This window comes from Lepidochelys olivacea, assembly GCF_965140295.1.
Source record: "Lepidochelys olivacea isolate rLepOli2 genome assembly, chromosome: 24".
NCBI lineage: Eukaryota > Metazoa > Chordata > Testudines > Cheloniidae > Lepidochelys > Lepidochelys olivacea.
In genome coordinates, this window is record NC_140434.1 from 13,508,787 (window position 1) to 13,527,068 (window position 18,282).

The 18,282-nt window shown below is 49.5% G+C and overlaps 1 protein-coding gene across 1 annotated transcript in view; it reads left to right on the forward strand.

The window, feature by feature from the left end:
- The window catches only part of LOC311512416 (IgGFc-binding protein-like), a 133,643-nt gene that overhangs the window by 20,091 nt on the left and 95,270 nt on the right, over positions 1-18,282 (forward strand). Inside the window, 6 exon segments of the mRNA XM_084613629.1 lie at positions 1,467-2,738; positions 4,197-4,537; positions 10,867-11,440; positions 13,076-13,653; positions 14,043-14,610; positions 15,293-15,888. Of these exon segments, the coding sequence (XP_084469755.1) occupies positions 1,467-2,738; positions 4,197-4,537; positions 10,867-11,440; positions 13,076-13,653; positions 14,043-14,610; positions 15,293-15,888 (3,929 nt within the window).

Sequence of the window (18,282 nt, forward strand, 5' to 3'; positions counted from 1 at the left end):
GCTTGTTGCAGACTAGCCTTCGGGCTACTGGGCAACAAAAGCTTTTCCGGTGCAGTTTTGCCAGTACAGCCAGACTGGCAAACCCCCTAGTGGTGATGCCGCTCATATTGGCAAAAGGAGTTCTTTTGTTGGTTTAGTTAAACCACCTTCCTGAGCAACATAAGCTATTCAGGCAAAAGGAGTCTTGCCAGTACAAGGTGTGTCTACATCGGGGTTTTTGCTGGCATCGCTAGATCAATTAGGGGTGTGATTTTTGTACACTTCAAGCTGATACACTTATGCCAGCAAACCTCTACACTTTAAACTCTGATCTCCACACTACACTCAGCTATGTCTACACTTAAAACACAACAGTGGCACAGTGTAGATCAACAGCAATGGGAGGGGTTCTCCCACTGTTATCAACCTAGCGCTGCCTACACAGGGACTTAGGTTGGCTTAAGTATGTTGCTCAGGGGTGTGGATTTTTCATACCCCTGAGAGACATAGCTGGGTCAATCTAATTTTCTAGTGTAGACCAACCATGGTAGTGTAAATCTGGCCCAAGTGAAATAGCCTGCACCAGCAAAAGTGCAGTTTTGTTGGCATAAACTGTATTTACACGAGAGGCTTTTTCTGGCATAGCTATATTCGTCAAGTATGACACCTCTTCCTACTCCTGACTAACACAGCTATGCAGGCTGAAATCTGTAGTGTAGACATGGCCTTATAGAGTGTCCTTTTTTGGATTATCTAATGTCGCTTGGGAAGGGGTGTAAATGAAACTGAAAGAAGACACTTATTTTGGAATACAGGTGTCCACACTGGCGGGTTACACCAGTAAAATAATACTTGTACAATTGGTAAAACTTTCTCATGTAGACAGGACCTCAGGCATCTTTATATAAGTATAACTGGCTCCAAACAGGGATTATATGCATATGACTCTATTTGTATAAAGTCACCCCCGTAACCAAAATAATTATACTGGGACAACCACTGTGTGTAGACTCGTCTGAAGTTTGGCTGCCCTGGAAAATCAGTTGAGGTTGGGGGAAATGCACTTCTCAGGAGAAATGTGGATGGACCCTGAGACAAACGGTAAGACACTCCCAGGCCTGGTCTATGCTAGAGATTCAGGCCAGTTTAACTACGTGAGTCAGGGATGTGAAAAATCCTCACTCCTGAGTCTCATAGGTAAGCTGACCTAAGTCCCCGTGTAGACAGCACTAGGTCTCATATTCGTCTGGGGGGTGAATATGAGAGACGAGAGGAAGAGACGGAGGTACAGTTGGCCTTGTAAAATGTACCAATGACATTCACTCCCAGAGCCAGGGTTAGAAGCCAGGAGCTCTGATTCTCATTCCTGTGTCTGTGCTCCTTGTTATCAGCCCTAGGAAGGCTGGCACCAAACGACAAGAGCAGGTCTCATAAAATGTTGCTGTCCTGGTTTGTAATGCTCTTTTGTATTTGTCTCCTCTATGTAGGCATTTCTAGTGCTGCCCCTACTATTCAACCTCCAGATCTTCCCCCTACCTCTTGCTCAGGCCCCCAAGGGACAGAATTTATCACAGTCTTCATGCAGAATCACTTACCAAGTTATGGCAGTAAAGACTTCAAGTTATTCATCACTGGCTACATCCCTGGGACGTTTGTCACCATCTCAGTAAATAAAGCAGAGTTTTTGGTCACTATCACTGCAAATCCTGAACAGACAGTATCTGTGATGATCCCAGTGTTTGTGGAGCTGGCTGGAAGCAACAAATTTGACCACACGGTCATCATCCGGGCTGATCACGAGATCTCCATCCTCGCTCTGAACTATAAGACCTATACAGCTGATACCACTGTAGTGTACCCTGTGCAGAGGCTCGGGACAGAGTACTATGTGGTGACTCCACTGGGGAAGCCAGATGGTCTCGATAAGCAATTTGCTGTAGTAGCCTGGAAGGATCCCACCATTGTTGAAGTTTACCTCAAAGGGGCTGTCACTTTCCAAAGAAAAGCCTACAGAGCAGGGACAAAACTGGTCATCCCACTTGGAGCTTACCAGGCCGTCCAGCTGCAAAGCCATGATGACTTATCCGGCACCAGGATCGTGTCCCAGAATCCCGTGGCCGTCTATAGCGGACATGTATGTGTTGCAAAGCACACCAAATGTGACTATGTGAGTGAGCAGCTCCTGCCAGTGTCTGGCTGGGGCACCACATTCATTGTACCGCCCTTATCCTTCCAGCCAAAATTTGACCTGGTGTATGTGGCTGCTTCCCAATACACTCACATTGATTATCAGTCTGGGAGGGTGAGAGCCTCTAAGGACCTGGTTGCTGGGCAGGTTGTGACATTTGAAATCAAATTCCCTAGTCCCTTGTACATCTCTGCTAGTGCTGGGATCCAAGTCGTCTTCTTCTGTGCTGGTGGAAGCAAAGGGAAAATCGTGTACGATCCCTTCTTCCTGATGATCCCAGATGTCTCTGGCTATTGCCAGACCTATAACATCCATGGACAGGACCGGTTTGAGAACTACGCAATGATAACAGCCAAAACATCAGAATCTGGTGGCATCACCATTGATAAGGAACCCTTGGAAAACATTGCCTGGAGGCCAATTCCAGGCACGGGGTTCTCTTGGGCTGAATACAACCTTGGCAAAGGGTTTAAGAGAGAAACCATGGAGCACCCCATATCTCCTTTTGGGCTTCTGAGCATTGGGATTGCATCCAAATCTGGGTATGGCTCACCGGCTATTGGTGCAAGCAGTAAGTAAAGTAGTTTTTGTTATGTCTTTTCCCACTTCTCACTCTCTTGCCACCGTTATTTAGCCTTGAACCCCAACCCATAATATTACAGAATCTCAGCTTGAAAGATGGAAAGACTTGTTGGGTCAGAGTCTCGGCGCTGTTGAGCTTCAGGTGTGCACAGCAGAACAGGATGGGCAGCTGACAGGGAGCTGATCACACTCTGAGATCTTCTCCCTGGGTGTAGCCTGGGGGCTGCTCTAAATTGAGCCCACTGACTGTGGTCCCCTATGGGTCATAAGTCAGCTGAGCACTGTCAGAGCCCATCACATCCCAGCCACTCTCCTTGCCTGCTCTGTGCTGTCCATGACATGCCCCTCTCTGCTCCACCATCTGTATTGGGTGTTGCGGGGACAGAGATGTAGGAACTTGTTCTGCTGGATGTATGCCTGCTATTGTCCCACCCATGCCAGTGATTTCCCAGCAGGGGACTAGTCAGAGGTTTCTGTTTCCTTTGTGCCACCCGTGAGGGATGGTCTAGATAATACGTAGTCCTGTCTTGAGGGCTGGGGGCTGGACTAGAAGACCTCTCGAGGTCCCTTCCAGTCCTACAATTCTATGATTCTATGAATGGTGCAAAGGCCATATGTATGGGACGAGATAGATGTTTGTGTGTTGATAGATCAGTATAGAGGGTGTGGTAGGTGATAGATGGATAGACAGATATAAAGACAGTTGGCAGATAGATATTGATGGATAGGTAGGAAGAGGGTGACAGAAAGATATAGTAAGTGATGTGGGGGGACAAATGGACAGATAACTATAGAGGGGACACTTTATATTTAGATAGATAGGTGTGGGGGATAGATAGATGTGTGGTGGGGAATAGATAAATAGATTTAGAGGGAGGATGTGGGGATAGATAGGCAGTATAGAGGGGATTGTGAGGGACAGATAGATTGCATCTTCACTCCACAACTACCCCTCTTACCCTCTTCATCCCAGCCCTCTCCCACTCATCACTTTTTCTTCACTTTTCATACTGCTGATCCCTCCTACTTAAACCCACTCAAATAAAATAATAATCAATATCAGTAATAAAAATCATGGCACTGATATGCTGTTATTCACTCTGCTTGTACATTATCCCTCGTTCCCCACCCAGTGTCTGTCTTGTCTATTTCAATTGTAAGTCCTTTGGGGCAGGGACCATCTGCTGCTCTGGGTTTGCGCAGCACCTAGCACAGTGGGGTCCCATTCTCAGCTGGGCCTGAGGCATTACCCTAATAACCATGATTAATTAAAAAAAAGGAAAGGAAAGAATGATTGATCATCTCGTCCTTTTCACAGACAGGCTGTTGGATTCTTTTGAGACTAAATTTAATTCAGATTTTTTCCACCATCTCTCAGCCCTTTTCTGCTTGTAAATGTAACTGATTAGTCTGGTGTTTCTTGTCTTTCAATTGTCTTTCTGGCTAGATATTCCAACGCCATCCTGCAGTGTGGGCCTCTGCGAGCAAGGAACAGTTTGTAAGATGATAGATGGGCAGCCAGAGTGTTTGCCAGTTTCTGCGGCCACGTGCTGGGCTGGGGGTTACTTGCATTACCACACCTTCGACGGCCGGCCGTATGACATCCATGGCACCTGCACCTACACCGTGGCCAAGACCTGTGGGTGTGAATGCGGCCCGCACTCCTTTGACATCACGGCTGAGAGTGGGAACAGGGGGTTCGTGCAGGTCTCATACATTGGGTTGGTGACCATCCAGGTGGATGGAATTACCATCACAGTGGCCAGGGCAGAAGTCGGCTTTGTGAGGGTGAGTGCTGGGCGCACATCTCCACCCTGCTGCTACTCACAATTTCCCAGTGTGGCGCTAGCAGGTGCTGTGTGGCAGGGAGTGGCGTGTGGCGGGGGGGTCAGTCGGGCGCGCTGTCCCCTCAGAGTTGCACTGAGCCCAATTCCTCAGTATGGCACCTCAAGGTGTCGTACTGAGGGGAGAGGAGTGGGTGACTCGGTGTGGGGAGCTGTCTGCTCTGTCAGAAGCACACAGGATCTGCTGTACAACTCCAGATAAATTGTAGACCTGAGGACTTTGGGCATTATGTCTCCCTTGGCGCATCATGCAGGAGCAGGGCCAGTACCCCAGCTATTGTGGGCAAATCCCAGCTCCGCTGAGTCCATCCTTCTGGCAATTTCTAATGTAACAGGGATCCCTCTGAGACCCCACATGAGGAGAATCCCCACTCCTGGATCCAGAAGGATGTTGACTCAGCTCTAAGATATGGGGAAAGTGAGTTACATCTAGACAGGTCAGGGACTCTGCTTTACAGAACCTGCTCTAACTGAGGTGCCTCAGGGGCCCCGGAACATTCTAGACATCTCCTTGAGACCTCTTGCCCCTCAAGTGCTGCTCCTAACGGCTCTAACTGACATAGAATCATAGAATATCAGGGTTGGAAGGGACCTCAGGAGGTCATCTAGTCCAATCCCCTGCTCAAAGCAGGACCAATCCCCAACTAAATCATCCCAGCCAGGCCTTGTCAATCCTGACCTTAAAAACTTCTAAGGAAGGAGATTCCACCACCTCCCTAGGTAACGCATTCCAGTGCTTCACCACCCTCCGAGTGAAAAAGTTTTTCCTAATATCCAACCTAAACCTCCCCCACTGCAACTTGAGACCATTACTCCTTATTCTGTCATCTGGTACCACTAAGAACGATTTAGATCCATCATCTTTGAAACCCCCATTCAGGTCGTTGAAAGCGATTATCAAATCCCCCCTCATTCTTCTCTTCCGCAGACTAACCTATCCCAGTTCCCTCAGCCTGTCCTCATAAGTCATGTGTTCCAGTCCCTAATCATTTTTGTTGCCCTCCGCTGGACTCTTTCCAATTTTTCCACATCCTTCTTGTGGTGTGGGGCCCAAAACTGGACACAGTACTCCAGATGAGGCCTCACCAATGTCGAATAGAGGGGAACGATCACGTCCCTCGATCTGCTAGTAATGCCCCTACATATACATCCCAAAATGCCATTGGCCTTCTTGGCAACAAGGGCACACTGTTGACTCATATCCAGCTTCTCGTCCACTGTAACCCCTAGGTCCTTTTCTGCAGAACTGCTGCCGAGCCATTCGGTCCCTAGTCTGTAGCGGTGCATGAGATTCTTCTGTCCGAAGTGCAGGACTCTGCACTTGTCCTTGTTGAACCTCATCAGATTTCTTTTGGCCCAATCCTCCAATTTGTCTAGGGCCCTTTGTATCCTATCCCTACCCTCCAGCGTATCTACCTCTCCTCCCAGTTTAGTGTCATCTGCAAACTTGCTGAGGGTGCAAGCCACACCATCCTCAAGATCATTTATGAAGATATTGAACGAAACCGGCCCCAGGACCGACCCTTGGGGCACTCCATTTGATACCGCCTGCCAACTAGACATGGAGCCATTGATCACTACCCATTGAGCCCAACAATCTAGCCAACTTTCTATCCACCTTATAGTCCATTCATCCAGTCCATACTTCTTTAACTTGCTGGTAAGAATACTGTGGGAGACCGTGTCAAAAACTTTGCTAAAGTCAAGGAACATCACGTCCACTGCTTTCCCCTCATCCACAGAGCCAGTTATCTCATCATAGAAGGCAATTAGATTAGTCACGCATGACTTGCCCTTGGTGAATCCACGCGGACTGTTCCTGGTCACTTTCCTCTCCTCTAAGTGGTTTAGAATTGATTCCTTGAGGACCTGCTCCATGATTTTTCCAAGGACTGAGGTGAGGCTGACTGGCCTGTAGTTCCCAGGATCCTCCTTCTTCCCTTTTTCAAAGATGGGCACTAAATTAGCCTTTTTCCAGTCGTCTGGGACTTCCCCCGATCGCCATGAGTTTTCAGAGATAATGGCCAATGGCTCTCCAATCACATCCGCCAACTCCTTTAGCATTCGGATGCAGCGCATCTGGCCCCATGGACTTGTGCTCATCCAGCTTTTCTAAATAGTCCCGAACCACTTCTTTCTCCACAGAGGGCTGGTCACCTTCTCCCCATGTTGTGCTGCCCAATGCAGTCGTCTGGGAGCTGACCTTGTTTGTGAAGACAGAGGCAAAAAAAGCATTGAGTACATTAGCTTTCTTCTTGTTGCTAACATACCTGAAGAAACCCTTCTTGTTACTCTTAACATCTCTTGCTAGCTGCACCTCCAGGTGTGATTTGGCCTTCCTGATTTCACTCCTGCATGCCCGAGCAATATTTTTATACTCTTCTCTGGTCATTTGTCCAATTTTCCACTTCTTGTAAGCTTCTTTTTTGTATTTAAGCTCAGCAAGGATTTCACTGTTAAGCCAAGCTGGTCGCCTGCCATATTTACTATTCTTTCGACACATCGGGATGGTTTGTCCCTGTAACCTCAATAAGGATTCTTTAAAATACAGCCAACTCTCCTGGACTCCTTTCCCCCTCATGTTATTCTCCCAGGGGATCCTGCCCATCAGTTCCCGGAGGGAGTCAAAGTCTGCTTTTCTGAAGTCCAGGGTCCGTATTATGCTGCTCTCCTTTCTTCCCTGTGTCAGGATTCTGAACTCGACCATCTCATGGTCACTGCCTCCCAGGTTCCCATCACATCACCCTTGTTGCTCACACTTCTAAACTTAATCCAGAGACTCTCAGGTTTTTCTGCAGTTTCACACTGGACTCTGAGCAGTCATACTGCTCTCTTACATACAATGCAACTCCCCCACCTTTTCTGCCCTGCCTGTCCTTCCTGAACAGTTTATATCCATCCATGACAGTACTCCAGTCATGTGAGTTATCCCACCAAGTCTCTGTTATTCCAATCACATCATAATTCCTTGACTGTGCCAGGACTTCCAGTTCTCCCTGCTTGTTTCCCAGGCTTCTTGCATTTGTATATAGGCACTTGAGATAACCCACTGATCGCCCCTCTTTCTCAGTATGAGGCAGGAGCCCTGCCCTCTCGTGTGCTCCTGCTCGTGCTTCCTCCTGGTATCCCACTTCACGACTTACCTCAGGACTTTGGTCTCCTTCCCCCGGTGAACCTAGTTTAAAGCCCTCCTCACTAGGTTAGCCAGCCTGCTTCCGAAGATGCTCTTCCCTCTCTTCGTTAGGTGGAGCCCGTCTCTGCCTAGCACTCTTCCTTCTTGGAACACCATCCCATGGTCATAGAATCCAAAGCCTTCTCTCTGACACCACTTGCATAGCCATTCGTTGACTTCCACGATTCGACGGTCCCTACCCAGGCCTTTTCCTTCCACGGGGAGGATGGACGAGAAGACCACTTGTGCCTCAAACTCCTTTATCCTTCTTTCCAGAGCCATGTAGTCTGCAGTGATCCGCTCAAGGTCATTCTTGGCAGTATCATTGGTGCCCACGTGGAGAAGCAGGAAGGGATATCGATCTGAGGGCTTGATGAGTCTTGGCAGTCTCTCCGTCACATCGCGAATCTTAGCTCCTGGCAAGCAGCAGACTTCTTGGTTTTCCCAGTCAGGGCGGCAGATAGATGACTCAGTCCCCCTGAGGAGAGAGTCCCCGACAACCACTACCCACCTCCTTCTCTTGGGAGCGGTGGTCGTGAAACCCCCATCCCTAGGACAGTGCATCTCATGCCTTCCAATTGGCGGAGTCTCCTTCTGTTCCCTTCCCTCAGATGTATCATCTAGTCCACTCTCCGCCTTAGTACCTGTGGAGAGAACATGAAAACAGTTATTTACCTGTATCTGTGCTGCTGGTACATGGACGCTCCCCTTTCTTCTTCTGAAGGTCACATGCTGCCAAATTACTTCACCGTCCTCCTGTCCCCGCTGCACAGCCTGCTCTGAATCTTCAGAACCTTGTGCCCGTAGAAGCATATCCTGACGTCTGTCCAGGAAATCTTCAGTTTCTCTTTTGCAACGCAGGGTCGATACCTGTTGCTCCAGACCTTGAACCTTCTCTTCCAATATGGAGACCAGCTTGCACTTTGTACAGACAAAGTCGCTTCTGTCCTGTGGAAGAAAGACAAATATGGCACATCCAGTGCAGGTCACAACAGCTGAACACTCCCCATCCATATTACCTTCCTTCTATGAGCTTCCTCAGGAGTTGTAGTAACTACTCAGAGAAGCCAGCGAGATGTAAACCTCGGTGGGCTCTCCCCTGGAGAACTCCCAGGCAAACTCCCTCTGTTAGCCTCTCTGCTGTTTGCTGCTCTGCTGGTTCGCAGCTGACTGGCTTTTTATAACAGTCAGGCCCACTCAAGGCTCACCTGGAACAAAGCACTCCCAATTCACACTTTTCAAACCACCAATCAAGCACACGGTCAAACTGTCCCCACAACAGGCACTCCGATACTCACCAACACAGCCTCCTTAATGCAGCGTACCTCCTCTCAGGCAGATGTCATGGCCCCCTCCTCACGGGAGCTGCTCTCCAATGCCTTTAACTAGAGCAGCCCCCTCCCCCACAGGAGCTGCACCCTAATAGCTCTAACTGACATGGCTCCTTCCCCTGCAGGAGCTGCTCCCTAATGGCTCTGTCCAACACAGCCCCCTCCCCGACAGGGGCCGTTCCCCAATGGCTCTAACTGATACGGCCCTCTCCCCAACAGGAGCTGGTCCCTAATGGCTCTAGCTGACACAGGCCCAGCATTGCCAGTCTTGTGGCTTTTTCACAAGTGCCAGGATTTTGCCGGGGGCTGGGGTTCATCTGGTGATGGCACGAGAAGCTCCAGCCCCATGGTGAAGTCCAGCCCCACTGGTAGCCAGCAAAGTCGCTCCTCTCCACCCACCACTATGATTCGGGGGGGACGGGGAGCAAAGATCCCAGCTGCCCAGGGTGGCTCTGCTCCTTCCCTTCCCCTGTCCCATGAGCAACGGGATGGGACAGCTCCTATGCCCTTCCGCCCTGCAGCACCCACCCTGGGAAGGGGCAAATGGGGGTGAAGAGCCCCAGGACCTGCCCCCATCCCGTTGCAGGCCTCTCTGGGACTTGGGGTGTGTGTGTGAAGAATCCCAGGAGGAGCAGAGGAGAGGCTGTGGGGGACTGAGTTGAGCAGGTGGGAGTCTGGGACTGATGGGGTGGGGGCAGGGGCTGCAACTGAACTGAGGGGGGATTGATTGATGGAGGTGGGGGCTGGGGTGCTGAACTGAGGGGAGCTGTACTGATGGGGTGGAGAATGGGGAGCTGAACTGAGGGAGTGGGCTGGGGGCTGGACCAATGGAGTTTGGGCAATGCGGGGGTTACTGAGGTGGCTGAACTGATTGGGTGGGTGGGGAATGGGTGCAGAGAGAACAGAAGGGGGGATTGGGGGACAGGATTAATTATTGCACAGGGGACAGGCAAATGTGGGGGTGACAGCTCCTGCAACAGGGACCAAAATTCCCTTCCCCTGTAAATTTAGGGGAGTGGGCAACACAAATTGTCACAGACACTCATTGAAATGGGCAGGGAGATTTCTAACATCAAAAGACAGTCCGAAAATCACAGTGTAGTCCTTTTTCAAAAAGCTTTTTGTGTCTTGGGACCGATCTCATGAGTTTTAGGGTCTGACTCATGATTTTTGATCTCTTGAGATTGGCAATACGGTAGACTCCTCCCCGACAGGGGCGGCTCCCAAACAGCTCTAACCCGCGCCGTCCCCCTCCCCCATGGTTGGCCTCACCATTCCTAGGCTTAGTCCTTTCGAAATCCCAATGAAATAGTTTTTATTCAGTATTTGTCAATTTGTCACAATCAAAAGGCTTTGAAGAGATGGTCCAATTTCAATGATGTTCTGATGGAAACCATGCAAATTCCAAAACCCACCTGGCCTTCTCCCAGATTGCTGACCTGGCTCTTTGGCATCTTGCCAGGAGGACTGCCTCAGAGCTGGGTCTCCATTTCCCTTCAGAGAAAATTTTGCAATTGATTAGATTTATTCTAAATTGGGACGGAACCAATTTTTGAAATACTGAAATCCTCCACCATAAAGAATTACTTTTCTCCAGCCAGTTCTATCCAACATGATGCTATAAACTATTTCTGGCTCCGATTTGGGACCAGATTCACTGAAAATTTTGGATGGGGCCCATTGCTAATCTGAGCAGAGGTCAGAATGAAATGTAAATGACAGACTAGTGCCATCGATTGTGACCTTTGCCCTTTCTTTCTCACCATGAAGGTGAATAACACCAGGGCCCACTTACCCATTTCCCTGAACAATGGGGCCCTTCGGCTCTATCAGAGCGGCACCTCCCTCATCCTCCGCACTGACTTCAACCTCAGGGTGTCCTATGACTGGAACAACCACCTGAGGGTCACCGTCCCTAATGACTTCTCTGACAGCCTGTGCGGCCTGTGTGGCAACTATAATGGGGACCCCTCCGATGACCTCTGGATCCCAGCCGAGGATCCGGATCCCAGTGACATTCTCCAGGAGCAAAGCTGGTCAGTGGAAGATGAGGATCAGTTTTGCTGGCACGATTGCATTGGAGGTTGCAGGCCCTGTGCCACCAGCATAGCCAGAAAGTACAAGGAGGAGGCCTCGTGTGGCCTGATAGCCAAGGTCTCAGATGGGCCCTTCAGCCAGTGCCACACCAAGGTGGATCCTACAGTCTACTTGGACAACTGCGTGTATGATCTGTGCCACAACGACGGCTACAGGAAGGCCCTGTGTGAGGCCCTGAAGGTCTACGCGGATGCCTGCCAGCTGGAGGGGGTCAGGATTGGGGAATGGAGGCAGCTGGCCAGATGTCGTGAGTACAGATTTGAATGCCAACATTATATAAACGGGTCTGAGGGTCAGCACTCCTACATTCTATTCTTATCCTTAGGCGGGAGTGTGACCTAGTGCTTTGAGCAGTGGTTGGGATATGAGGACTCTTGGTTGTACTGTACCTACAGTGTCTCTGCCTATCTGTCTATGTTTCAGAGTAGCAGCCGTGTTAGTCTGTATTTGCAAAAAGCAAAGGAGTACTAGTGGCAACTTAGAGACTAACAAATTTATTTGAGCATAAGCTTTCGTGAGCTACAGCTCACTTCATCAGATGCATTCAGTGGAAAATACAGTGGGGATATTTATATACATAGAGAACATGAAACGATGGGTGTTACCATACACACTGTAACCAGAGTGATCACTTAAGGTGAGCTATTACCAGCAGGAGCGCGAGGTGGGCGGGGGGGGAACCTTTTGTAGTGATAATCAAGGTGGGCCATTTCTAGCAGTTGACAAGAACGTCTGAGGAACAGTGGAGGGTGGGGGACAGGGGGAATAAACATGGGGAAATAGTTTTACTTTGTGTAATGACCCATCTACTCCCAGTCATTATTCAAGCCTAAGTTAATTGTATCCAGTTTGCAAATTAATTCCAATTCAGCAGTCTCTTGTTGGAATCTGTTTTTGAAGTTTTGTTGTTGAAGAATTGCAACGTTTAGGTCTGTAATCGAGTGACCAGAGAGATTGAAGTGTTCTGCGACTGGTTTTTGAATGTTATAATTCTTGACGTTTGATTTGTGTCCATTTATTCTTTTACGTAGAGACTGTCCAGTCTGACCAATGTACATGGCAGAGGGGCATTGCTGGCACACGATGGCATATATCACATTGGTAGATGTGCAGGTGAATGAGCCTCTGATAGTGTAGCTGATGTGACAAGGCCCTATGGTGGTGTCCCCTGAATAGAAATGTGGACAGAGTTGGCAGTGGGCTTTGTTGCAAGGATAGGTTCCTGGGTTAGTGGATCTGTTGTGTGGTGTGTAGTTGCTGGTGAGTATTTGCTTCAGGTTGGGGGGCTGCCTGTAAGCAAGGACTGGCCTGTCTCCCAAGATCTGTGAGAGTGATGGGTCGTCCTTCAGGATAGGTTGTAGATCCTTGATGATGCGTTGGAGAGGTTTTAGTTGGGGGCTGAAGGTGATGGCTGGTAATAGCTCACCTTAAGTTTATGGTAACACCCATTGTTTTATGTTTATGTATATAAATCTCCCAACTGTATTTTCCACTGAATGCATCCGATGAAGTGAGCTGTAGCTCACAAAAGCTTATGCTCAAATAAATTTGTTAGTCTCTAAGGTGCCACTAGTACTCCTTGTATCTGTCTATGGTATTTCTAAGATGGCTCTCACTGTGAATATATAACATCTGCTGATGACACATGGGAGTCTGAGATAAGATGATGCCAAATTTTAAGTCAATGATCCCTTTACGGGCCTGATCCTTTAAGGTGCCAGGCACCTCCTGCAATGTGATAAGCATCATTTACTCTTCTTGAGGTGAGTGGGATTGAAGAGCTTTCTGTGCCCCATTAGCTATGCCCCTTTCTCTATATTTTAATTACTGCTTTTTCATGGAGAGGGTTTGCTGCTAAATCTGTGGGTCCTTCACTCCCCAGCCATGGAGTGCCCCCTGGAGAACAGCCAGTACCAGCTCTGTGGAACAGCCTGCCCAGCCACGTGTGTGGACCAGTCAGCCCCCAGCAGCTGCCAAGACCCCTGCGTGGAAAGTTGCCAGTGCAAGGACGGTTTTGTGCTGAGCCAGGGCAAATGCATCCCCAAGAGCAGCTGTGGGTGCCAGTTCGAGGGGCGTCCCTATGCCCCCAACGAGAGCTTCTGGGTTGACGAGGCATGTGGGACATGGTGCAAGTGCAATGCAGCCACTAGACAAGTTGAATGCGTGGCTGCTAAATGCAAACGTTCAGAGACGTGCGGGCTAGTGAACGGCGTACGGGGCTGTTACCCCTCCAGCTATGCCACCTGCTCCGTGACACGGAATCAGAACTACACCACCTTTGATAGACAGAGATACAACTTCCAAGGCACCTGCCATTACCAGCTAACTGCCTTGTGCAAGAAGGCAGAGGGACTGGTGGACTTTGAAGTCTATTTCCAGGAGAACAGTACTACTCCTGTACAGATCAAGATTTATGAGACCGACATCAGGGTCAGTAATCAATTCCCTGGCAAAATCATGGTGAGTTTCAGAAATCACATCTAGTCTCTAAAACATTTCTGGAAAGTCATCTTTGTGATCAGAAGTCGGTTGCAGAAAAAGCATAGAAGGATCTTAAAAAATAGGTCAAATATTAATTGGATTCTGATGTGAATGGACAGCCAGTGGAGAAGCTAGAGGGATGGGGTGATGTGGTTACACTTTGTCTGTGTGAGAAAGTGTCAATAGCACCCAGCATATGTGGGAACCTTGGGATTCAGGCAGACGATAGAGGAGAGAGCAGGCCAGATGGGACGAAGATTTCAAGAGGTAGATTATTATTATAGCCATGGGCCGGAGCTCTGTGCTGGGGCGAGAGGTTCCACCACAGGCAAGCGATTTTTCATATCCCATGTGTCTTGTTTTTACAGGTGAATGGTTTCCTGATTAATCTTCCCTTCAACCTTGATAAGAAAATCACTATGTATAGAAAGGGCTGGGCCACAGTGATCCAGACAGACTTTGGCCTCAGCGTTACCTATGCCAGGTGGTCAGGACGCACCACAGTGACTCTGCCGGTTACCTATGCGGGAGCCGTGTGTGGTCTGTGTGGCAATTTTAACATGGACAAGAAGGACGACATGCTCATGAGGGATGGCACGCTGGCACCAAGCCCCATCAGCTTTGGCCAGAGCTGGAAGGTGGGCGACCTCCCAGGATGCTCTGCAGTAACGATACCTCCATGCGCAAGTGTAGAGGCTATTGAAAAACAACAACGAGGTAGCAGAGGACAGTGTGGGCTCATCCTCCACAAGAGTGGCCCTTTCAGAGGATGTCACAGCAAAGTGGAGCCCCAAGGATACTTCGTAGACTGCGTGTACGGCTATTGCGTCCTCAGTGGGCGGGAGAGTAACGTCTGCCAGGCCGTTGCTGAGTATGCTGAGGCATGTCAGGAAGCTGGAGCTATGGTGCATCCATGGAGGACGACGAAATTCTGCTGTGAGTCCCCCGTGTTCACTACTGATTGCCCCATGGGGATTCTTAATTCTTGTTGGCTGGTAAATGTTGATTGAAACACTCGCTTATCATGTTCTGCAGAACATTTTTTAAAGTTGTCCTCTCTGCAAAGGACGGGTACAACACAGGTAGTGGCCATTGGCGCTGTCCCTACTCCAGGCGCCATCAGTGTGGTGTACCTTGGGCCAGGGAAATACTGTCTAGCGATGTAGTGTACTTCATGGCCCGTCTAGTCCCGGGCTTCCCTGCTGAGACTGGGACAGCATAAGAGCCTGGACTGGGTGGCTTGGAATTGTGACGTTTGTCCATTAGGAACTGGGCTGGGAACCCACCAACTCATCCCACACAAGCCGTCAGTTGGGAATGAATTTTAACCGCTACTGACCCGGATTCAAAACAAAAAGCTAGCAGTGAGACCATGAACCCAAGACCCAAACTGGAACCTTAGGCCTTGGAGAGAGATTGTCTGTGTCCCATCATCTGATCTCTTGGAGGCAGCCAGTCCTTCAGGCCTGGGGCTGGACTGCAGTTGGTGCCTTCAATTATTTAACTAAACCAAGGAAATAGAATATTAGGAGCTGGAATGAAGTTGCATCTTCTCGTGATGGTTCGTTGTGCACATTGCCAATGCGCGATGTGAGCTAACTCTTTGTTCTAATTACAGCTCTGTCCTGTCCCCCGAACAGTCACTACGAATTCTGCAGCAGCAGCTGCGATCTGACATGCAGCAACCTCTATGCCCCGGTGCAATGCACGACCCAGTGTAAGGAAGGCTGCGTGTGTGACGAGAGCTTCATTCTCAGTGGCGACAGCTGCGTCCCCATTTCCCAGTGCGGATGCCTCCACAGGGGATTTTACTACCAGGCCGGGGAGACCTTCCACCCGAGCGGTTCATGCGAGGAGCAGTGCGTGTGTCAGGCTGGTGGGGAGGTTGTGTGTAAGGCTTTCTCCTGCGGCACTGGTGAGCAATGCAGGGTGGTGGACGGCATCCAGAAATGCCACCCATTTGGATCTGCGACCTGTTCTGCCTCTGGCCATCCCCACTACCTCTCTTTCGATGGGGTCTCCTTTGACTTCCAAGGCACCTGCACCTACATCCTGGCCAAGACCTGCACCGATGCCAGCCACTTGACACCATTCACAATCAGCATAGAGAAAGAATCCTGGGGCAGTGGGAATGTCTCCATGGCCACGTTGGTGTCCATTCAGGTGTATGGGATCACACTCACCCTGCTGCAGAACAAACAGGGGCTCATCATGGTAAGGCCTTCTCCAGATCCTGCCTTCTATCTCATGGGGGTAAGCCCAAATGGCTAGTGTCGACATAATTGTCTTTGCCTCTGGGACAGTGTGGCTTAGTGGTCAGAGTGAATTTGGCTGCCCTTCTCTTCAGGGCTAGAAGACCTGATGGTAAGGGTTGATACGGATGCCCTCTCTTTCAATGGCCAGAGTCAATAGGACTGCCATGCCTCTCAGGGCAGTGCCACCAAATGGCCAGAGTCAGAAAGGTGCCCTTACTTGCGGGGCAATAAGGCCTTGTGGCCAGAGTCGGTAGGGTTGTTCTTACCCATTGGACGGTAAGGCCTTATGGCCAGAGCCAATGGGGTTGCCCTTATCCACAGGGCAGTGAGGCCTAGCAGCCAGAGCCAATGGGCAAACCATCTGGGGGGGCAGGGGAGGGCCTCCACCAGGTCCCGGCCCAGGTTCCCTGAGTCAGTGGGGCTCCAACTGAAACATGCTGACTTCCCACAGGACTACAGCTAGTCCCCCCTGGGCCACTTCCTTCAGTGTCTCTTGAAGCAGTAGTCAGGGTGTCGTCCGGGTTTCTGGGCTTCTCGGCGCATGCAGTTCCCAGTGACTCCGATCCCTCTTGGGCGTTGGTAGGTATCCAGGCATCTGTCTGGGTCTTGGCGCCTCTGGCTTCCATGGTCAGGGGCTCCAGCTGCTTCCAGACTGGAACCTGAGAGGTGTGTCCTTCCCTGTCAGCGATCAGCCCCGACTGAGCTGCTCCCTTTTATACTAGTGCTGCACTTGGAGCACGCCCAGTAGGGATGTGGGATCCTGGTTTCTTTAGCCCACAATGAGGAGTTAACCCTTCCCCGTCCAGTGCGGGGTGAGTGCACCCCATCATACAAGGTCATAGAAATGCACTTTGTGCTTTGAGCAGAAGGTTGTGGTGTCTGTGATGGTCCTTAATTCCTGTGGGTGTTCATTCTCCAGGCTTGGGCTGGCCTCCAAGAGAGCTCTGTTTCCTGCACAGATAAGCCTTACCCTTAATCATAGAATCATAGAAGTGTGGGACTGGAAGAGACTTCAATAGTTCATCTGGTCCAGTCCCCTGCACTCAGGGCAGACTATGTAATAACTAGACCATTCCTGACAAGTGTATGTCTAACCTGTTCTTAAAAACCTCCAGTGTTGGAGATTTCATTCCCTCCCTAGGCAATTTATTCTAGTGCTTAACCACCCTGAGAGTTAGGAAGTTTTTCTTAATGTCCAACCTAAACCTCCCTTACTGCAATTTAAGCCCATTGCTTCTTGTCCTATCCTCAGAGATTAAAGAGAACAATTTTCACCCTCCTCCTTGTAACAACCTTTTATGTACTTGAAAACTGTTATCATGTCCCCTCCCAGTCTTCTCTTCTCCAGACTAAACAAACCCAATTTTTTCAATCTTTCCTCATAGGTCATGTTTTCTAGACCTTTATTCATTGTTGTTGCTCTCCTCTGGGCTTTTTCCAGTTATTCACATTTTTCTCAAAATGTGGCCCCCCAGAACTGGACACAATATGCCACTTGAGGCCTTATCAGCATGGAATAGAGCGTAAGAATTACTTCTCATGTCTTGCTTACAACACTCCTGCTAATACAACCCAGAATGATGCTCGCTTTTTTTGCAACAGTGTTACATTGTTGACTCATGTTTAGCTTGTGATCCACCATAGCCCCCAGATCCCTTTCCACAGTACTCCTTCCTAGGCAGTCATTTCCCATTTGTAGAAAGTGAAAGTCCAGTTGTGCCAGAGGAGCAAAGCTGTTGATCACAGACTTCATCCTGAAGCTTTTATCAATCTTTAATATACCCTCTACTTCAAGGATCAGCAACACTTGAGTATGATTTTAGTTGATGGTGGGGACTTGACCACTCTGGCTTGTACCAAATAGCCACATCTCCTCGAATTAAAGGCATCTCAGAGGAAATGACTAGTTGTATAAGATAAAGGCCAACTGGACCCTGAAAGTGCTAACTATCAACATAAATGACTCTGTCACGAAGAATAAATTTGATAACCTTTATGGCCGCTGAGAGTTTCTATTGATGGCATTAACCTTGTCACGGATGTCATGATCGCTGGAGAAGTGGCCATTGTGGCAGTGTCACGGGGTGCTCTACTCACTGCAGGTGGCGCCTCCTTCTGACTGTTCTGGGAATTAGCTCTCTTCCATGTCTAATGTCTCCCCTTGCGGTCTCTCCCTCTCTCTCACTCTGGGGCCCCTCTCTTGCTCCAGAAGCTGCAGCTTTCTCTTTGTGACTCATCATCTGGCCAGGTCACTATGTGGTTTCTCCTTCCGGGGTACAGGGTCTCCCTGGACCCGCTGTCCAGGCAATGCCACTCTGTAAATGGCTAGTAGGAGAACCTGGGCCTTCCCACT